At 43.1% G+C, this 23,146-nt stretch overlaps 2 protein-coding genes across 3 annotated transcripts; both read right to left on the minus strand.

Annotated features, from left to right (window-relative positions):
• Positions 1-606: 606 nt before the first annotated feature.
• ing5 (inhibitor of growth family member 5) lies at positions 607-22,962 on the minus strand. Of its 2 annotated transcripts, none has more exons than XM_031901595.1 (8): positions 21,906-22,642; positions 20,633-20,704; positions 16,079-16,245; positions 15,856-15,967; positions 14,887-14,974; positions 13,952-14,087; positions 13,233-13,294; positions 607-6,299 (listed from the first exon to the last, which is right to left on the minus strand). In XM_031901595.1, the coding sequence occupies exons 1-8, from the start codon at positions 21,931-21,933 to the stop codon at positions 6,263-6,265; spliced, it is 702 nt and encodes a 233-aa protein (XP_031757455.1). In that variant the 5' UTR covers positions 21,934-22,642; the 3' UTR covers positions 607-6,262. The 2 variants fall into 2 exon arrangements, with proteins under 2 accessions (XP_031757455.1, NP_988867.1); NM_203536.1 differs by lacking the exon at positions 21,906-22,642 and adding an exon at positions 22,861-22,962 and having other exon boundaries at positions 5,760-6,299.
• Positions 6,439-8,219, minus strand: LOC116410921. The gene is made up of 2 exons (XM_031902546.1): positions 7,053-8,219; positions 6,439-7,001 (listed from the first exon to the last, which is right to left on the minus strand). Exons 1-2 carry the CDS (start codon positions 8,117-8,119, stop codon positions 6,797-6,799), a joined length of 1,272 nt encoding a protein of 423 aa, XP_031758406.1. The 5' UTR covers positions 8,120-8,219; the 3' UTR covers positions 6,439-6,796.
• Positions 22,963-23,146: the final 184 nt, after the last annotated feature.

Raw genomic sequence — 23,146 nt, forward strand, 5'->3', positions numbered from 1 at the left:
TGTAACATACATAGCTTTGTTAATGTATGGCAAGACCACCTCTCCAGCTTTAGGTTGGGTCAGAATTTGGGCTTGGTTTCACTAGTCCACCAAACTTCAACCGAGAACCTGCTCTAAGTGGTCTTCACTGTACTGTTTAGCATTGCCAACTGGATATGTGCAGGAAGCTTATGAGGGAGCCAACCAGTGGCTCAAGAGGCAACATGTTGCCCCCGACCCTTTCGGTGTTGTTCCCAGTGGCCTCAAAGCAGGTGCTTATTTTTGATTTCCTGTAGGCTGCCAGTCCACACAGAGGCTACTAAATAGCCAATCATAGCCGTTATTTGGCACCCCCAGGGATTCTTTCATGCTGGTGTTGCTCACCAACTTTTTACATTTGAATGTGGCTTATGTGTAAAAAGGATTAAGTATTAGAAGACAATTTAAAGTCTTTGTTTCATGTGTATGACATTACACTGTAGGGTTTGCAAGTATGACACCTTGCCCCAACATGAGAATAATTTTAGAAACCATATGATCTGTAATTATTTGAATGACTGGCTGAGTAAGCAGCAAAGCAAAATATAAGCAACAATGTGGCTCATGAAATGAGAGAACTTGCAACACTTGACAAGATAACTCAAAAATATTTTATTTATGAACAGCAATACACCAATACAACATGATCCAAAAATACATATATTTATTTTTATATAATCCTTCAATAAACATTTTGCAAGTTGACACTTCATTGCTTAAAGCTCTGCCAACAGTAAATGATATATACTTCTTTCTCTCTTTGCCACCTCAGTGCAGCATAAATCTGTAACACTAACTACGGGATTCATGCACTGGTCTCCCTTCTGTATGATTTCTATGCAGTGAAACCAAAAATGGCATTCAGCATCAGGACAAACCGCAATGAAAATCACACTTTGCCTCTGGTTCCATACATGTGTACTTTTAGGTTCCTGATGAAAAAAAAAAAGTGAAAATAGCAGTCCCTAGAGAGTAAAATAAAGCTTATTTATAAATGTCATAAAGGAGAACTAAAGTCTAAAAGAGAATGTAGTGCGAAATGCTGTATTCTTTATACTGAAACTTACTGTACCAGCAGAGAGATTCAGTAGACCTACAGCAGTAATGATTAAGGCCTTAAAACTGTCCATAGGATTTCACCATTTTGGATCTTGCACATGCTCACTGTGTTCTTGGCAGCGGTGCAGAAACGAAGCTAAGGGGTCGTTGAAAATCATCAAGCAGAAAATGAAGTTCGTCTGCTATAGAAGCTGATGGTACAGGGCTGATTATTAAATTCTGATACAGAATATACTGGTTTCTGTGCTCTCATGTAATGTGAATCTGAATTACTAATTAGCCTTGTACTGTATATTGTGATCCCTAAGCTCAGGTAAGTGACAGCAGCACAGAGCATGTGTAGGGAATCAGCAGAAAGTAAGACTGGGAGCTACTGGGGCATTTTGGGGGCACAGATCTTCCCGGCTAAAGGGCTGTGGTTGCCTTGGGCAAGTAAACAAGTCCAAAACATAAAGAAGCATTTCTAGCCTACTTCTTTATTAAGCTTTAGGTCTCCTTAAAGATTAAATTCTCCATTATGTAGCAAAAACAACAGTTTTGTTTGTACAGACTCGGAAATATGATCAAGGGCTTAGACAATCTACAAATGCCACCACGAGGTGGTCAAAAGTAGATGCTTATGCTGTTTTGATATATCTATAGATAATAAAGCTCATTTACAAGTTGGTACAGTGCAGTTCAACTTAGTAACCAATTAACAATTAGTTTTAACAAGACACCTACAAGTAAGAGAATGGAAGAAAAGATCAGTTTGCTTGCCAAGGGTAACTGCCATGGTGCAGATGAGCACCTACAAAGGAGAATCAGCCCCACTGGCTAAGCTTAGGCAAGCAAGAGAGCACTTTGCAGATTTCTGTATTTCTGTTAGGGTGAATATGCTGAAAAGAAATGTTTACTGAAACCATCATGCTTTAATAATTAAGCAAAAATAAACAAAATACACTCTTTGCTTATAAAATAGGTACATTTCCTCTTTAAATAAAATGTCTGATGACTTGAAAAACATAGGCAATCACCTGTCTATGGTTAATAAGCATACAAGTTCGGTTTGTCTTTAGATATTCTCTACACGGTGCAGTTTCCCTTATGTAAGAATGTACCCAACAATATAAAGCTTTACTCAAGATGGCCAAAAATAATCCCGTCACAGGAAACTGCATTTTACATAATTCTGCACAGTGAGCTTTGGGAACATTGTGAAACTGCAACAGCAAAAGCTTGCATAATTCCTTTGCTCTCTCTAGTGATAGAATAGCCTTGGTAAGGCTTCTATGGGATGTGAAAATCCCAGGAATGTGCCAATTGCTGCTAAATATTATATAATAGGTCGATCCAATTGGCATCTATGTATTCCTGTTAGGAGAGGACGACATCAACGTGCCAATGCCATCCTTGCAGACAGACCCCACACAAGACCAATAAGCTGCCAATTAGATCTGTGTATTGACACCTTTAGACTTGATTCAATTAAGTCTATAAAATTATTTTAGTTCAAATCATCTTTGCCTATTTATTTTTCATGCTAAAGAAATTTGTCCCACCAACTGTCCATATTATTCTTGGCCAAACACACTGTGATGAACTGACACATCTACCCGTTTGATACATTTGTTTATACCTTTCTGACTGAAGGAACATATTCCTGGACAGCCAGCAAAGGGTTGAGAAAAAAAAAAAAAGGAAAAAATAAAGAAACTCTCCACAAATATGGCTTTAAGTATTTTATAATGGAAATAAAAAAAATGACTATTTGCCAAACAGATTTATTAAGCAGCACCTACAGAGAGGTTTTATCACAATGACAATTCCTGTGTAAAGGCTATGGCACTATGGTATTTTGTTCACAAGTGAAAGCACTGTGAGTAGCCATGCCCTTCAGCCAGTTACCGTCACACAAGCGGCGAGCCACTAGAATTTTGCCATTCCAGGTATAAAAACAATTATACTACCTAGTATCCCCTAACCTCTAAATGACTTCAGATAACAACAAATTTGGTCAGTTTAATTCTTACATTATCTAACCTGAATGCCATGTGCTGACAGGTGACATTTATTACCAGACAGACATATTGTGAATTACGACAACAATTTCTATCTGTACCGAGCAGAACTTCATGGCAAACATGGAAGGGTGAAAGAATCAGGCATCCCGTAACTCTAGTGTAAAGCATTTAGATTTTAACTTTCCACACAATAACAAAGTAAATTACACAAGATCTAACTAAACAAGCTTAATACCTTAATTTGTTGACATGCCTAGAATTCTGGAAACAGAATAGAAGTAACAAGCACCTCAATATATATATATAATTTTATTTATTTTTTTTAAATCCTTTGGGGAACAATATTAGGGATGATTTTTTTTTTAATAACAGTTCCAACAGTAATGAAACTTCTCTATACAGGAGAAGTCACCTGAAATTAAAATCTCTCTATATATAGTATTTGAATAAATGAATTGCTCTCATATGAATCTGTCTTTAACATAACATCTATACATACAATCTGAGATATTCATATATAGATATATATATATATATATCTTTCTGTATTATATATATATTTACAGAAAAGCTGGGAACGGCACACCAACAATATTAGGCTACAAATGGTGCACTTCTTGCACAGTACCAGCCCAGAGGTACAGTAGACTCATGGCAGTGAGTGTTACTGCCTCCCCTTTGTGTTCCATAGGTTACTAATCTTAGTCAGCCTTCTCTCTGCCACTGAAGGGCCTGCACGTGCTCATTGTGCTTACTGGACTGGCTCAATTGTTGCTCAGCATATCTGATGCATGGGCAGTGATGTTTCCAGCAGAGCAAGAGAAAGGCTGCTTTAGATACATTGCTTCAGGAAACAATATCAGAGACATGTTTCCTCCCTGTCACAGAAATGCATTCCGCCAGGCGGGTACAGCAAGCTTTGTGCAGGGGGTACATCATGTCAAGCCTAACCCATTAGGATGCTGCATATTCTGTAGTTATGTAAATAGTTTAAGGGAGGCCAGGCCAGTACAAGACTAAGTGAATATTTAAATAATAGTACACCTAGACCAGCATTAAAAAAGGTTGTTTACCTTGAAGTTAACTTTTATTCTAGAATGTCCTATTCCTAACAACTTCGCAATTGGTCTCCATTATGTATTTACCCCAAGTTCCAGCCCTGTTTCTATTTTCCAAATTGGGGTCACTGACCAGAGCAGCCAAAAAAACTATTGCTCTTTGAGCTAACAATTTTATTATTATTGTTACTTTTTAATTCTAATATTTCCATTCATTCTCTCTTCTATACATATTTCAGTCTCTCGTTCAAACCACTGCCTGGTTGCTAAGGTAAATAAGACCCTAGCAACCAGATAGCTGCTGAAATTCCATGGTGGAGAGCTGCTGAACAAAAAGCTAAATAACAAAAACAAAAAATGAAAAATTGCAAATTAACTAAAAGTTAACTTAAAGTTGAACAACACCTTAAATTCCAGAACTTTCTTTCAGGCGCAGATATTCTGGGTGAGATTATCTTTGGTGATCTTACATAAAGTTGTTTCATAGAATGGGGCTTTAACATGTTACACATAATGGCCCATTGGGACTATGACAGGCGCTAAAGCACTTATAATCTCTTTAGAAAAGTATATACAATCTCAAGGAAGAACAAAAAGGATAGGATGGGGTGTAGTGGCACCATGTGCACTGGACTTATCATTATTAAACATCTGACATTTTCTACATGTGCTCCAGTTCTGGTTTACAGCAGCACTAAATACTCTTGACTTCTCTACATTTCCGAGCTTGCACTAGCAAAGGAGGGGTGGGATAAAGACAAAGGCTGATGTCTCTAAGAATTACATATAAATTTGGGGTGCCCATGTAGCAGAGTTGTAGTTCCCAGTATCAGGAGGAATTTTTATATCAAATACAACTGCATGACATTCTGAGTTATTTCTGAAAAGATTCAGGCATTTCTTCATGCAGAGCTGTTTAGTCTGACCTATGTAATAAAAATAAGCTCACACACCTCAGCTCTCTGTTGGACTTCAGAAATTTCTTATTGGTTGCTATAGGTTTCCTGGCTAGAGTAAATGCACCAGGTTACTACAAAAGCCTACAGCCTGCATGTCAATTTATATAGCAGGAACCTTCCTTGGCACTAAATTCAAGCCAACCATTTAATAGTGTATGGATTTATCAAAATGAATAAATACAATGTGAATAGTTAAATGTAGGGCACAAAACCATTTGAATAAAAGATGGATAACAAAATGTGAACTTAATCTTATAGCTGAACCCCATATGTGCTTTTTACCATCTCAGATTACAAACTATCAGCAAAATAGTTGGACAGACAAATGCTTAGTATATAAATTTCAGCATGCAAAAGATGAGGTTCTTAATGTAGAAGGCCAGCATAAAGAAATGGAATGGTTCATTTTTCAATACACACAGGAGGCTGGGTTACCAGCACTGTATATTTTAACACCTGTATATAACAAAAATTTCTTTACAATAAATGCCCTACCATGGCAAAGAATCCATGCTTAAGAATCCAGGCTAAATACTGACTGCTACTAACACTATAGACCTTTTGCTGAGGATTAGCTACTGGATATGAAAAGTTTAAGTTCTAAAAAGGAGCAGCAGGAGAGTAACAAAAAAACAATGTATGCAGAATAAAGCCAGCATGTGATATTTTAACTAAACGGGGCTCTTTAATGACCTACATTCACTGTATAGTTAAATGTCATAAGGACCAAATTGTCTCCTTACTGAAGAGGCAGAGAAAATGTGCATGTTCATTACATTATGCATCACATTCAATTGTTATTTGGGGATTGAATTCCCCTTGAAAAAAAACAAAAACTATAAAACCATAAAAGGTGCAAGACTTATTTGGCTCATCTGACACACAAAGGTAAAAAGAAAAAAAAGCATTAATACATTATTTGTCACTTTGGTTGATGTATGAATTTCCCTTGGATAACAAGGAAAATTATGAGTTTCTGATGTAACGGACAGTGGTACCTAAAGTGCAACAAAGTCCCCCCCCAGAAAAATATTGTATACACTCAGCACAGGAGAGAAGCAATGCCTCAGTGCTTCAATATGAACCCTTCCAGTGGCAGGACCAATTACAGAGATGGTACAAGAATAGAAAATAAAGACTGCTTTTCTAGCAAACTTTACTGAAATCATTTCTTCCTCTCCTGAGTGCAGCGGGGACAAAACCTGCAGGGAAAAAAATGTTGTACGTTACAAGAAATAGAATGGAGACTGTACATAAGAAAAAAGGAAATTTTGTGATACTCACCGTTAAATCCTTTTCTCTCAGGGTGTCTGTGGGACACAGGGACCATGGGGTATAGAAGGTACCAGCAGGAGGCAGGACACTAGAAGAGGAAGAAGAGAACTAACCCCTCCTCCCTGCTGCTATACCCCCCAGTACTTCCTGCCTTCACCAGTTTTGTCACAAAGAACCACAAGGTAACAGTCAACTTGAAAACTATGTACATGTAGGCAGAAGGAAGTTCAGAAGGTTTATCCGCTTCCAGGGGGGGAAGCCCTGTGTCCCACAGACACCCTGAGAGAAAAGGATTTAACGGTGAGTATCACAAAATTTCCTTTTCTCTAACAGGTGTCTGTGGGACACAGGGACCATGGGGACATACCAAAGCTGTCCCTTGCTCTCAGGGTGGGAGAAGCGGATAGTAGGTCAAATAGGAGGACTAATTTATTGCCGCCTGGAGCACTTTTCTACCGAAGTGCGCGTCAGATGCTGCGAAGATCTCGAATTGGTAGAATTTGGTGAAAGAGTGAATGGAGGACCAAGTGGCGGCCCTACAGACCTGATCGGCTGAAGCTCTGTTTCTGAAGGCCCAGGAAGATCCTATGCCCCGGGTAGAATGAGCTGTGATGTGAATGGGAGGAGATTTTCCGCGGGCGATGTATGCTCTGCGTATGGTCTCCCGGATCCAACGAGATATGGTGGTCTTGGATGCCTGGTGTCCTTTCCGATGGCCGGAATGGAGGACGAATAGAGAGGTTGTGGCTCGAAAGTCTCGGGTGCGATGTAGGTAGAATTTAAGGGCCCTCACTGGGTCGAGGGAGTGTAGCGCTACCTCCTTGGGTGATGCCGGATTAGGACAGAATGATGGAACGGTGATATCTTGGTTGATGTGGAAGGCCGAGACCACCTTAGGGACAAAGGATGGAATGGTCCGTAGTACTGCTCGATCCTCGTGGAATATCAGGTATGGAGGTTGACTGGACAGTGCGCTGATTTCTGACACCCTGCGAGCTGAGGCGATGGCCAGAAGGAATACGGTCTTCCAGGATAGCCAGGCTAGGGGAATGGTGGCTAGCGGCTCGAATGGAGGAGTTTGTAGGGCAGAAAGGACCAGATTGAGATCCCATGGGGGCAGAGGTTCCCGGAAGGGAGGGCAAATGTGTGCTACCCCTTGGATGAATGTGGAGACGTCGGGTAGGATGGCTAGACGTTGTTGGAAGAGCACAGAGAGTGCGGAGATCTGAGATTTGAGGGAGCCTAGCGACAGACCTTTGTCCAGACCTGATTGTAGGAAGGACAGGAGGCGAGGGACCGATAGGTCCTGAAAGGAGTGGCCAGTGTTTTCGCACCAGTCTCTGTAGGTCTTCCATACTCGGTGGTAGGTCTTGGAAGAGACGGGTTTTCTGGCTGCCATCATGGTGCGTATGACGTCACGGGAGAATCCTTTACGTCTGAGGACTATCGACTCAATCTCCACGCCGTCAAATTCAGGAAGGCTGGATTGGGATGAAGGATTGGTCCCTGAGCGAGTAGATCGGGGGTCTGAGGTAGCGGCCACGGTTCTGATCTGCTGAGAGCCATCAGTTCGGTGAACCATGCTCTTCTTGGCCAATGAGGAGCTATCAGGATGACTGTGCATCGCTCTGATCTGATCTTTCTGATGACCCTTGGAAGAAGAGGGAGAGGCGGGAAGGCATATGCGAGATCGAAGTCCCACGTAGTCGTTAGGGCGTCTGCTGCCAACGCTAGGGGGTCTCGGCATCTGGACATGAATTGCGGTTGTGACGGGAGGCCATGAGGTCCACCTCTGGAAGGCCCCAGCGATCTACGATGTCTTGGAATATTCCGGGGTTCAGAGCCCATTCCCCCGGATCGATCCGTTGTCGGCTGAGGTAGTCGGCTTGCCAGTTTTCGAGGCCGGGAATGTAGATGGCAGAGAGGCGGACTTCCCTCGCTTCTGCCCACGTTAGAATGCGGCTGACCTCTTTGAGGGCCTGTCGACTCCTCGTGCCCCCTTGGTGATTGAGGTAAGCGACGGTGGTGGCGTTGTCCGATTGGACCTTGATGTCGCGCCCTGTGAGTTGGTTCTGCCAATGGTAGAGAGCTAGGCGTACCGCCCTGATTTCCAAGATATTGATCGGAAGGCGGGCTTCCGCAGCCGTCCAGGTTCCCTGTGCGGTAAGGTGTCCCAGGACTGCGCCCCAGCCTTGGAGACTGGCATCCGTGGTAAGTATGAGCCACTGGGGTTCCTGTAGGGAGCGTCCTTTTTCCAGGTGGGCTTGGTTGAGCCACCAGGTCAGGGCCACTCTCGTCTTGGGCAGAATGTTGATCGGCTGGGAAAGAGAGCTGCGGTTCCATTGATCCAGGATGTTCCATTGTAGGGCCCTTAGGTGGAATTGGGCAAAGGGAACTGCTTCTATGGAGGACACAAGTGACCCCAGCACCTGCATGGCCAGGCGGACGGAGGGTTGGGGGTTGCGTAGGAGCTGACGGACAAGGCTCTGGATCCTGGCAATCTTCTCCAGTGGGAGAAACACTCTCTGCTCCGCCGTGTCGAATACCATGCCTAGGAAAGGCATGCGTTGGGAAGGTGTTAGTCTGGACTTTGCCGTGTTGATCCTCCATCCCAGGACGGTGAGAGATTGCATGACCAGGGAGAGTTGGGATGTGGCTGCTGGTAAGGAGGGGGCTTTGAGAAGTAGGTCGTCCAAGTATGGTGTGATGGAGACCCCTCGTGACCTCAGTGAGGCTGCGGCCGCCGACATGATCTTGGTAAATATCCGGGGGGCCGAGGTGAGGCCGAAGGGGAGTGCGGTGAACTGGAAGTGTTGGTTTTTGAGTGCAAACCGCAAGAACTTCCAATGGGGAGGGAAAATTGGCACGTGTAGGTAGGCATCTTTTATGTCCAGGGCCACCAGGAACTCGTTTGGATTCATGGCTGAGATGACTGACCGGAGAGACTCCATCTTGAAGCGAGAGAAACGAATAAAGGCGTTGAGGTGCTTCAGGTCTAGGACGGGCCGAAAGGATCCGTCCTTCTTTGGAACAATAAAGAGGTTGGAGTAGAAACCTCGATATTTTTCTCCCGAAGGGACGGGAACGATCACTCTTTCGTCCAGCAGGTCCTGGATGACGGAGAGGAAGGCGTTGCGTTTGTTTGAATCCGGAGGGAGTCTTGACATGAAAAAACGGTTTGGAGGTCTGGACACAAACTCGAGCCGATAACCTGAGGAGATTATGTCGTGTACCCAGGGGTCGGCAGTGAGGCGAAGCCACTCGTCTCGGAATAGGCGAAGTCTGCCTCCCACCGGGGTGTTGTCCTGTGGGAGGTAGTCATGCTGTGGTGGACTTGTCGGAGGGCTTGCCGCGAGGCTTCTTATTTTGCCAGGAAAATTTGGGACGGCCTTGGAATCTAGGCTTGTTGGAGGACTGGGATTGGAAGTCCCTGGATGATGATGCAGATGATGGCCTGGATGGCCTTCCTCGAAAAAAGCGTCCTCGACGAAAGGAGGTACGGTTCTTTGGCTGTGGGAGTAGCGTGCTCTTTCCCCCGGTAGCCTGGCTGATGATTTTGTCCAGCTCAGGGCCGAACAGGAGCTTGCCCTTGAAGGGAATGGAAGTTAGGGACTTTTTGGAGGAGAGGTCGGCCGACCACAGTTTAAGCCATAGGGAACGACGTGCCGCTACCGAGAGAGCTGAGGTGCGGCTAATGGCTTGAGCCGCATCCAGAGATGCTTCACAGAGGTATTCGTTGGCGTCCTTGATTTGAGATGCTAGGGTCGCCAATTCCTGTCTGGGGGCGCCAGAATTGATTCCCTCGATAAGGGAGTCGGACCAGGTCTGGATGGCCCGAGATACCCATGCTGATGCCAGGACCGGTCTTAGACTTTCTCCGGCCGCTGTGAACGCGGCTCTGAGGAAGCCTTCCGTCTTTTTGTCCATGGAGTCCTTGAATGAGGAAGCATCAGGGACCGGAAGGGCAGTGTTCTTGGAAAGGCGCGAGACAGGTGCATCGACTGAAGGTGGCGTGGACCACTTGTGAAGAGATTCTTGTGGAAATGGGTAGGAGCGCTGGAACCTCCTATTGGCTTGAAAGCGCTTCTCAGGTTGATCCCATTCCAATTGAATAATGTTGTCTAGCTGTTCATGAGTAGGAAACATGGATAGTAGCTTTTTCTGGCGTTTGAAAAGTGATTGTGCTGAGGTCTGAGAGTCTGGAGTCTTGAGATCTAGACAGGAGATGACTGCCGCGATGAGAGAGTCTACGGATTCTGACGGAGATCTGGAAGGTTCTTCGGCGTCAGCAGGGTCATCGTCATCGGAAATTTCGCCCTCACTTAGTGATGGTCCGTCCCAGTCGGCTGAAGGTTGAGGTGATTCGGAGTCACTGTAGTCCTCAGTGTGTATGGGGACATGGCGTTTAAGGGGCCTTGGACGAGGGTCTGAGTCTTCCCGATCCAGCTTATCCAGGAGCTTGTCCAGACATGCGGCTAGTTTGGGGATGCCCGTGGAGAGAGAGACTGCCCAGGACGGAGGATCCTGGATAGGCGCCACAGTAGGTGTCTGTGCTGTTTGCGTCTCTGCGGGAGTAGGCTCATCCCCGGGTTCTGCAGCTTGGACAGGTGGAGTAGGGTCCTGGGCCTGGGAAGCAGGTTCAGCCGTAGTTTTGGAGCAGGAGGAGCATAATGGTTCCTTTCTGCCGGAGGGTAGGCGTTTACAGCACCTGGCGCAGGCCAGGAATTTTACCTTGGAGGAGCTGGAAGCCCCTCTGGAAAAGGGACCCCCTGAATTGCCCTCTGCCATAGTACCGGAGTTAGTGCAGGAAGGAAAAGTTAATGCAGAACAGAACAAGTAGCGTGGTACTGTGCGGTAAAATAGTACAATCGCAGTAAGAGTGCTGTGCCGAAAAAGGTGTCAGTACAAGTCAGTAATAACAACCCGTGTCTGAGTATTGCAATGCAGAGCTAATGCAGAGAGCTAGTACGGAGCTAGTACAGAGAGCTAGTACAGAGCTAGTATACAGTGCCAGTACAGGTCTAGTACATGGTGTCAGTACATGCCAGTGAAATAACCCCTTGATATTATGAGAAACATGAAGTATAAGTATCATGGGAGAGGAGTGTTCAATGCTGAGAATGCATAGCCAGCAAGACAGAGACATAAAGAATGCACACGCACACACACAGCCCCAATGACTGCCCAACCCCCTCTATGCCTTTCTCCCTCTAGCCAGCGCCTAACTCCTGCAATAGAGGAAAATAAGAGGGTAAACCGTGGTCCCTGTGATCCCCTACTGCCAGAGCCTCTGCCGAGAATTGCCCCTTTTTTCTTGCTCTGTTCAGGATGGAGAGCGAGATTGCCGTGCGGTCCGAAGAGGAGAGAGAGAGCGCAGTGCAGGAGAAGCGCGCGAAGAGTGGCGCGAAGATTATTGACGTCGCGCCGAGCAGGAAGTGGAACGCATAGGTGGAACGCATGGTGGAACGCAAGGTGGAACGCATGGTGGAACGCATGGCGGAACGCATGGCGAACGCAAGGGAATCGAAGGGACAGAGGAGCCGCATTGATGGATGGTAAGAGGAGAGCAGGGCTGGAGGCAGAGGCAGGAATAAGGCAGTACTGATTAAGGGGGATCTGGGGAGCGGTTTAAGTAAGGACTGTGCTGGGAGTATGGCTACAATGGAGAAGGCAGAGTAGTACAAAAAAAGGGGGGAGGGGGGGTTGGTCGGGCTGGGTAGCCTGCAGGGAGCAGGGCTACTGAGTTAGAGGCAGTTTTAAGCCAGGCCATGGCACTGGGAAGCGCTGGGCAGCTTCTGCACTCTGTGTTCAGAGGCAGGGTATCTGCAGGGCTAGTTTTTTGTAAAAACTTACGTGCCCCAGCGTCCGTTACTTTTCCCACGTAGGGGGAAGCCTGAAAAGAGTGTCTCCTGTTGGAGATCTCTAGGACAACCCCTGTTGCCAGATGAGTCTGGCCGAAGAAATACTTGAAGAGTGATGTGATGATCCTGTCTCCTTGTGGGACACTAGAAAAAAACTGGTGAAGGCAGGAAGTACTGGGGGGTATAGCAGCAGGGAGGAGGGGTTAGTTCTCTTCTTCCTCTTCTAGTGTCCTGCCTCCTGCTGGTACCTTCTATACCCCATGGTCCCTGTGTCCCACAGACACCTGTTAGAGAAACTAAAATTACAGGCCAAAATTCTTTTGAGGCCACATGTGGATAGGCTGCTCCACTGAGCACAGCCATACAAGCTCTATACTTCTAGTATCAGTTAGAACTTGTATACACAGTTCAATTTTGGTCCATATATTGCATCCTATACCAGATATGGCTGCATAGTTCAGTGGACACCTTTAATTTGCTAAAATGACTGCATGCATTTGGAAATAGCAGCAGACAGTGGCTCCAGGAAATGTTCTGCCTGGCTGCACCACTCTCAGTGTGAGAATTGCTTCAGTCCCCAAGACAGTGGGCTGTATCAGTCGGTGGCATCAATAGATGAAAAATGTTTGGTGCACTGGGGAGCAATTCCTATGTTTTTTTTTATTTTTTTTAAATAAAATTTGTCCTTGCATCAAGAAAATTAAAATGAAATGAAAGGAATGAACTAAATTCAGGATTCAGTTAAGGATTCAGAGCTTCAGCAGAACAAAACTGAAACCCTTATCATCATTCTAATATGACATTAAAACTCTTGGTAATTGATGGCTACAAACTTTGTTCACAGGTGTCATTTTCTATTTTTCTCCATTAAAATATGCAAATTATAGTTCAGATTCCTCCACTTTTGCAGAGGATTTAGCATTCATCAGAATCCAAAAATTCTGGATTCAGTGCATTCCTATTTTTAACAAAAATTCAGTTGATACAATAGATACTTACCATTTCCCTTTAGGTTTAGTGGTCAGATCCACACAGGCAAAATGGAACCATTCAATTGGACACTGTGGGCAAATAATTTAGGAAGTAATTACACATTTAGGTGCCTTGGAAAAAAACATACACCCTATTTCCTAGATAATAGAACTGTACTTCTAACCGCCTTGCTTTTACATGCAATATAAGCTTTGGCTATAACACATTCACTTTACATAATCATTAGACTGTCTTAAGAAACCGCAAAAATAAAGGAGAAAAGAATACAATGTGCAATAAAATCAGTAAGCTGTAGCAACTCTCATGCCCTTAGGTCTTTATTAAACAAAGCAGAAACCTATTCTGAAAGGTTTACTTTTTCCATTCCAACCAGTTGAAACATTAATTTACCTTAGTTTCTAGTAGTTATGCTGGTATAGTTTTAAACCTGAGGCTAAAACATTGATGTAACCTGTATTTCCACTTGCACTTTTCTTGAATAAGTGTAGAAATTTATTTCTGAGAATGTTATCCTATTGCAAAAGTGAAGACACTACAGAATAAATCCTCAGATTGTAGCAAGGCAGATCAGCTGAAACTGCTGAACAATCTATTGCTAATTTTTAAGAATATAGACAAAATATTGCATTTTGGATTTGAATTATTCTCTAAATCCAATCATACAGTACACACTTCCAGGCAAGGACACTGATGTATCCATACAATATTCTGAACTTATTACTTACATCTGGATTGTCACAACCAATCATTTCCCCATAGGACACCTGGTGGCAAAGGCAGTATGTGGGTTCATTGGGATCCACTGGCATATCCAAGACATCCGAAGGGGTCACAGACAGGACTGAATCAGCATATACAGGCCTGGCAAATACAAATATATCAGCAAGCCAGCGAGTTAGGTCATGTAAATTACCCATTAAACAGCTTCAGATTAAAAAAACTATAAATGTATTCTGAGACAATTTATTCTTCATTTTTTGCATGGTTTCTGAATTATTTAGCTTTTTGTCAGCAGATATTTGGCTACCAAGGTCCAATCTATTTACAGTAACAACCAGGCAATGGCTGGAATGAGAGACTGAAACATGAAAAGGAGAAGGCCTAAATGTAACATTATAATTGCAGCCTCAAAGGGCAATAGTTGACTGCTGGGGTCAGTGACCCCCTTTTGAGAGCTGGACACACAAGGGGAAGGCAAACTTAAAAAATATATAAAAATGAGCAGCAATTGAACAATTGCTATGGATGGGAAATTCTAAAACATAAAAATGTTAAATGTACTTCACCTTTAAAGTGGTCAGCAGCCTAACTCACACACTTACACAGCTGTACCCTTGCATTTAAACACCCATTAAATCCACAGCTCTTGCAGTCACATTAAAAAATAAGGGAGCAGCAGTTGAAGATACCACTTTTTAGCCCTTATTCAGGACAGTTTGGTGGCCCTATTGATATTACACAATCTATTCCTTTTTGAAAAATGTAATATTTTGGACAATTAACGTGGAAGTTACTATGTAAATGTTTTGTTTAAAGCCACAGCTGCTTGATAAGGGTGCAAAAAAAAATTGTGTATGTGGCATTCAACCTGGAAACTATAAGAGGTCTCACATAGTCTACGCTGTTACTAGAACAGTAACAAACTGATACAATTCCTCACCCTCCTTTCATTTTCTTTTTCTTTACAGTGTCCTCTTCAGATACTCTGCGTCCTCTTGACCCTCGTTTTTCTTTTTGACCTCTATTCTCTTTAAAACAAAAAAGTTATGTTTTTTTAGGATGAATAATTTTGTTTCTCCAATTTTGATGTACTGCTATTTATCTTCCAGAGTACCGTATATAGTCGAATATAAGCCGAGTTTTTGAGCACTAAAAATGTGCTTAAAAAGTAACCCTCGGCTTATACTCAAGTATATACGGTAGTTGCCTATGGATTCGCAGATGCAATGCGCTCCTTGCGTGCAATCCCCCCCCCCCCCCGTGGACGGGCTTGCAGACGCACGCGCAAGGCATCATACGCACCATAGCGTTGCACCATTATGGGACGCGCCGCTGCACCATTAAGGGATCAGCACAGAACCGATGTGACGCGCGTAACATTTCAGGCAATCCTTAGCTTTTGACCTTCAGACAGTCCTTTCACATGTAGGTAAAGTTTGGCACACAAGTTAATTGCACACAGGGGCATGTGCTGCTGCGCTCACGCAGTGTTATTAACTCCGGCTCAGTAAGAACATAGAAGTGGCAGCTGCCAGCCAAACACGCAAGCAGGCAGAGCATCTGATACAGGGAGTGGAACGTATTGGGTGGTGGCGATGTACAATATAAATAACACATTTATAAGGTTTGGTTAGACATGCATTGTCGTTATGGGGCGCATTAAACAGAATACAATATACTTGGATCAATATACTTGGTTCATTGGATGTGCCTGTCACTGGTAAGAAATAAATATGCTAGGAAGCCACAGTATTCTCCCACTTGTGAGTATTTCTGTGGACCTCTATTCATAGTGCACCATGTAAAGGGAGAAGGAGGAATGAGCAAGAGTGGGTCTTCTTGCAGGGATTTTTAAATGTTGAAGGAAAAGATTAGCGAGATTTTTTATACACAACATTTTGTAACTCACTCTTTACTCCACGTCCTGCAGGACTATCAAACTCTGACCCTTCCAGTTTTTCTTTAAGATCAGCCTCAAAGCGGGCCAGATCAGCATCCAGCCTTCGTATATGTTTATCGACCTATTAGACAGACAAATATATTTCAAAATAATAATTTCTACACACAAAAATGACATTATTAAAGTCATGCATGGCATTTGTTATTTATGGATTCATTAAACTGCTGCTCACCATTTCGTAGGTCTGCATGGCCAGTTGCACTTTATCATCACTGTACTCTTTGCATTTGCTATAGGCAGACTGAATTTTTTGAAGGTGCTGTACTCTCTGCTCAGGGGTGTAGTCCCGCACCTTAGCAATATATTCGCTTGCTAAAGCATCAATCTCCTTCTTCTTATCTATTAAAAAAAGCAAAAGGTACAGCTATAGTTAATAGGCAACTTAAACCTCCCAATAACCTTTGGCCCATTACATGGTTTCAATACACAAAGATACTATAAGAGGAGTCTGGTGAAAGTAATGTTCTACCCCACCTGCATCATTTTTGGTGTGAATCCCAGTCTGGCCTACTACTGAATTGCCAGCAATGTACTTGTAAAGAATGGCAGAGCAGTATGAACAAGTGCTAGCAAATAAAGTGTTGTCAGTCAGAATATAAGGTGTTTATATCAAAACAATATGTAATGTCCCTTCTTGGGTCAAAATCTGTCTGAAAATGTAGTGGAACGGCAGTTGGCAAAACTCAAGAAGGACATCAGGCATCACTTTGGTGGAGTAACATGTAGCAGAGTGGTTTGGCTTATGACAGTGGTTTCCCAGTGGCGTAGGCACTTCATGTGCATGCTGACAGGCTGTTTCTGTGCCTGTTAGTGCGAACACAAGGCCAAGTGAAAGGGAGGAGACTTGCCCTTTCCTTGCTGGCATATCTACGCCAGCAGAGAAAGAGTAAGTGCCTTGACCTTAAAGGAGAAAGAAAGGTAAAAACTAAGTAAGCTTTATCAGAAAGGCCTATGTAAATACAACCATAAGCACTCACAAACACTGATAATGATGGTGTTAATATAAAGTGTAAAGATGCACAAAGACTGATCTAGTCAAGAAATTTTCTCAACAGAAACTATAGTCCACATATAACTTCCACTGATGCATGTTAGCTCTTCTGGCACATCAATGAGTGAAAACAGGGCAGCATTCAACACTCAAAATTACCCTAATATATTACATTTTCTGTAATACAATAATATATACCAAATGAAGTGTGCCAGCTCAGTGCCTAACTTTCCAGATCTTACTTAAAGGGATACTGGCAGTAAAATAAAACATTTGATTATATGATTCTACCTCCAAAATGACCTATTACACATGTTGACCATTTTCTATGGAAAGCGCTTGTTTTCTTAATAAACGCTTCTTAAGATCCAGGACCCGACTGTGAGCCAAACCCGACTGTCTCTGTTAAGCCTGTCAGTCAAAGCAGGAGCAAGGCTGACGTCAGTCTCACAAAGAGCCTCCTCCTTTCCTTTTCCCTTACTTTGAGAAGCGTTGTCAATCATGTGACCCTGCCGTGATCTTGGTGTCTTCTCTCGAGACTGGAGACTGCCGAGTGCTGACTGCCTGTGAGTATACTGCCTCTGACTTATCTTATTCTACCGTCCTGATTGTGTGCTGCTCTGTCTCTCTCCCTCCCTCCCGCAGTCAAACAGGCTTAGGAATAGCCTAGAAGCATCAGCGCGCTTGTTGCTAAGCGCCAGCATGCGCGATGACGTCATCGCGCACTGAAGCTAGAGAGGGCAACGCTGGACCCGTCGCCGATTGGTTGAAAGGTGAGCGTTTTTTTTTTATTGCAGGGGCGGCGTTCCAGCAAGCCGGTAGGGAAGAAAGAAGATGGCGGCGTCGTGGGACTCACATTCAGAAGGTGCCGACAGAGGAGCAGCTGGACCGTGGGAATTTTTTTTACAGCGTTTCAGACGCTATCATGTAAGTATATAACATCGCTTTAAAGGAGAAGGAAAGGTAAAGACTAAGTAAGCTTTATCAGAAAGGTCTATATCAGTGCTGTCCAACTGGCGGCCCTCGACCCCCCTCTGTGTGGCCCCCCACCTGTCTGGCTGCTTGCTGATGGTTTACCTTTGTGTAAACTTTAAATGGTATCAGTACTGTGATTAACTGGCCCCCTGCATGGTTCTCACCTCAGATTCAGGCTGTAATCCCTCTGTATTGTTTAAAAATGTAATCCCCTGTGTTGTTCACACCTTTTAATCTCTGCATTGTTCACCCCCTGCAGTGTTCACACCTCAGGCTCAGGCTGTAATCCCCCATATTGTTCCCCTCTTCACACCTCAGACATTGTATGTACTGCCTGGCCTATGCTGCCTGTGTATAGGCAGCATAGGGTAAGCAGAGTATGGCACCCACAGGCAGCATAGGGCAGGCAGGGTGCTGCCTGCGTGTGCCATACTCTGCCTACCCTATGCTGCCTGTGGGAGGTGAACCTGGCAGGGGTTTGTTGTGGGAGTTTGTTAGTAGTTGGAAATAGCCATTAAATGGTCCCTAAGGTGTGTAATTATATGCTGGGGGTTGCTGTGCTATCCACAGGGGAGGAGGAGGCATATGGATTTAAGGGTGTGTCTTAATATGACATAATATAATTCTTTAACATATGAATGATGTATCATATCCCTGCAGCGACCACTGTGATAAAATGGGTGTGGTTTAAAATGGGGGAGTGGCCAACACTGGCTTCCATTAGCGGCCGATTATGAAGATAGGCAGGCACTCCGGAGTTGTTTGTTGCAATACGTCAAAAATAGTAGAAAAATGCAGCCAGTAGAGAATAATTAATTTAAAAAAGTATAAATTTTATTTTATCCATATGTAAAAGCAAATAGCCTTACGCGTTTCATACCATAGGGTACTTAGTCATAGGCTGGATACATTCAACACAATGCACAATATTTAAAGGCAAATTTGACCAATGAGGTAAGCTTTGCAATTAACCAATCAGACCGACAGGTCATATGGCTAGGGAAGGTAGATAAAAAGTCATGATTTTACATAAGGATATGTTAAACATTGTATACATTAAATTGGTGTATAACCATAGAATTATAAAATAGCTAGATTTAAGTAATTATACATAACAAGTAACATCATAGTCATAGTTAAGTCCATGTGGTTGTCGTGTTTTTAGGAAGAAAATCCACTTTGTTTCTTTTCTAATTAAAGCTGAAGATGTATCGCCCCCTCTAGGGCTAGGGATAGTTCTGTCTATCCCTATAACTTGTAAAAAGGATAGGGATCTATTGGAGCATTCAGAGAAATGTTTTGCAACAGTGGTATGACTATTGACATTAGCGGCCCTCCACCATGTATGCGAGAGAAATTCCGGCCCTCGGCACTGCAGAAGTTGGACAGCACTGGTCTATATAAATACAGCCATAAGCACTCACAGAAAAGCTGCACTGAGTCCTCTATCAAAAGAAACACAGGATTTCTTGTCTCTTTTTTTTGTAAACATGATGTTCCAGTGTCTGACTTCCTCACTCAGAAACAGCCTTAATTCCCGGGGCCAGAGTCTGTGCAGTGCGCAGTTCTCTCCTCTCTCATGCTCCCCCTCCCTTAGGAATGTGTGATCTCAGCTATAACGGCTAGAGACTGCAGGAAGGAAGCTACCGAAAATGGCAGCTGCTATCTTAAACAAACGGAGAAAGCTTCTAAAGCTGTTTACTAAGGTATGGTAATAGTTTCTGCAGAATAAATATATTGTTGTAGTTGGCATTAATGTGGCAAATCTATTGGCAGTAAAATGCCAAAATGACTTTCCTTCTCCTTTAATAAATTAAACAAAGAGCGAGAACAATCAAAGTCCAGGCACCAGTACTTATAACCTATAGACTGGGGTTTAGGTTGTGAGACAATCTATATCTACTGCTATTTGGACTTTCCTATTTTCTCCAACTTTGTTTTATGTTTCATATTTGGGCAAGACACATGTACATCATTTATTTCTTTGTACCGCCTCTTATGTAACTTAAGGTATTATGTAGTTGAGTAAAAGTTATAATGCACAACTTATCCATGAAACAACGCAGATCTATGGCTGGGGCTGGAACACATTTCTGCAATGCTGAAACTTTCTGGAATGGATTCTAGGACTTGAAATCCCTCTGCAAAGTGGATGGTGCACAGATCCTCTAAAAATAGGAGGCACTTCAAGTCCCAGAACCCATCACTTCATAATGAAACAAGGTGAAAAGGGAAGGGGGGGCTGTTGCATGAGTCTGTAAGCTTAAGGGGGTTGAGAAATAGTTATTATAAGTCAAAGATTGACTATCATAGTTTTTTTCAGTCTCTGAAATAGGATGGGGGGGCGGTATTTATTTTTGAAAAGATGAAGGCAAGGAAAGGTGTGAAGGCAGCTTGTCAGTGTTTATTAGAGACCACAAACAAAGAATATTTTTACATTTTAATTTTTAATATAGTTGAACTGGCACAAACTGCAAGAACCAGAAGTCATGCCAAGTAATTTGATTAGTTGGATCAGTGAGTTTAGCATTCATGTGCGTAGCGAAAATGATATTTAGTTGATCATCCCATGGGACAACTTATTAGCTATAAGGGTATTCAATGCAAGTCAGGCAAGAATAAAGTTCATTACCTGTCTTATAAATTAGAAATTACAAGGATATACAAGGTATAAATCAATTTCCCATTTTTTGTAGAGACAATGCTAAGAAATATCAGCTGCAGCAGCAAAGGCCTAATTCTGCTGTAGGAGAAACTGACCTTCTGTTCTTTGATCAAGGTCACTCATGAGTTGGAAGTTTCTCTGTAGCTCACATGGCAAGTTTTCTATACCTAGAACCAAAAATAAAAGTTATTGCAAGTACTTAAAAACATTTTCAATTATATCTACAAAAAAATTTTGGTTTTATTCATAAAATGTTATTAGCAAGTGCAAAACATATGTAAAAGTCCATCTCTTCTTATAACACTAACTGGTTGGGACAGTGGCTTGGTAGTTATCACTACTGGTCCTGAGTGTGTATCCAAGCTAGTCACTATCTGTGTGAGTTTATCCAGGGTGTTGCAGTTTCTTTCTACATTTCAAAAACACAGGAATGTTAACTGGACCTTTGGAGAGGGGCAGTCTTGAGTTTGTACACAAGCTGGGCACTATCTGCAAGGAACTTGTTCTCCCAATATATGCATGGGTTTCTTCAGTTTCTTTAGTGTGATATGTAAAATGTCAAGGACCTTAAAGGAACAGTAACACGAAAAAATTAAAGTGCTTTAAAGTAATTAAAATATAATGTACTGTTGCCCTGCACTGGTAAAACTGGTGGGTTTGCTACAGAAATGCTACTATAGTTTATATAAGTTAACCGCTGTGTAGCACTGGGGGCAGACAATCAAACTAGAAAAAGGGAGAAAAGGCCCAGGTTACATAGCAGATAACAGATAAGCTCTGAAGACTGTAATTTGACTGTATCTGTTATTGGTTAAGTAACCTGTGCCTTTTCTCCTTTGAATGGCTGCCCCCATGGCTACACAGTAGTTTTGTTTATATAAACTATAGAAGTCTTTCTGAGGCAAACACACCAGTTGTACTAGTACAGGGCAACAGCGCATTATATTGTAACTACTTTTATACACTTTCAAATTTGGTGTTACTGTTCCTTTAAAACTGATAAGTTTCCTTCTGTTTTCAATATTAGCTATAACTGAAGCAGTTTGGTCTGGAATAGGGTAGGAAAGAACAAAAATCAACTTAGTTTTGTTGACCAAAATTTTTATATTACCAGCTCTAAACGTAAAGTGGCCCGGGGGTCAGAAACAAGTACGCCAGCGCTCGCTTTTTCAGGCCCACTGCTTTTCTTTCTGACCTCCCCCTGCAACTATCACACCTTTCCTCCTCCTGAAAATGTAACATTTAATGCTATTGCATAAAGGCAAACATGTTTATATGTTACAGTACTCCATGGCAAGGATATTTTGTACTTCCCCATTCTCAAAATGTAAATGAAGAAATTTAAAAACAAAATAAAAGAAATGGCACCTCCAGTCCATTTGCCAATTTTTGTCATTTCCAAGGTATTGTCCTGCCCCCACTGGTTTAGCAGGTAATGGAGAATACAAGGCTAACACCTTACATGCTTGTATCCTATTCAGGGCAATGGCACTTTGGGGCCAATGTTACATTATCACCTCAACAGGAAACAAAAAACTTGTAATTGCCCCTCTTATGCCATGAAAGGTAAGTGCCTGGACTCTGCACTGGTGGGCCACATGATGCCAGCTTTTTAATAACTAGTCAGTCAGTTGGTATCTCTGATACTAGTCAGTCAGTTGGTATCTCTGATACTAGTCAGTCAGTTGGTATCTCTGATACTAGTCAGTCAGTTGGTATCTCTGATACTAGTCAGTCAGTTGGTATCTCTGATACTAGTCAGTCAGTTGGTATCTCTGATACTAGTCAGTCAGTTGGTATCTCTGATACTAGTCAGTCAGTTGGTATCTCTGATACTAGTCAGTCAGTTGGTATCTCTGATACTAGTCAGTCAGTTGGTATCTCTGATACTAGTCAGTCAGTTGGTATCTCTGATACTAGACAGTCAGTTGGTATCTCTGATACTAGACAGTCAGTTGGTATCTCTGATACTAGACAGTCAGTTGGTATCTCTGATACTAGACAGTCAGTTGGTATCTCTGATACTAGACAGTCAGTTGGTATCTCTGATACACTGCAAGGTGGCGGCTACCCAAGCAACCATACCGCAACATAAACCTAAACATTTGTTGTCAATAAAGTTATTGTTGCGATATACGGAAAATGAGAAACCCAAAGCGCGCACGTTCTGCAACATGACGCAAAACCATGGCCTTTACGTGCGCGTCCCCGAGTTCGTGACGCAGTTTTAATTTTACGCTCGGGAACTTATCATTGCGCTTCTTCCCTATCATCCAAACCGCGCCGTACATTACCCACTCCTATCCCCCTAGTCAGTACTCACTATCCAGGTAGTGCTCTAGGTACATCGCCGTCGCCATGTTCCCGGACTCCGACCCTCTTCCTTCTCCAGCACCGTCCCGCTCAACTGCTAGTTGGATTATTCATGAGCGGCGCGCTTCCGGCGTGGCGGGTTGGCTATGTACCACATTCATATTGATGACTCACAGCTCCCCGCTCTAGAACGCTCCTAGCCTGGGCTCTTGTTTAGAACCGCCCACCTATGAAGCTCCGCTAGTCGCGATTGGATACCCCAGGGGAGGCAGTGAGATGTAATTGGTTTAGATCTC

The sequence above is a fragment of the Xenopus tropicalis genome, chromosome 5 (assembly GCF_000004195.4).
Source record: "Xenopus tropicalis strain Nigerian chromosome 5, UCB_Xtro_10.0, whole genome shotgun sequence".
Classification (NCBI taxonomy): Eukaryota; Metazoa; Chordata; class Amphibia; order Anura; family Pipidae; genus Xenopus; species Xenopus tropicalis.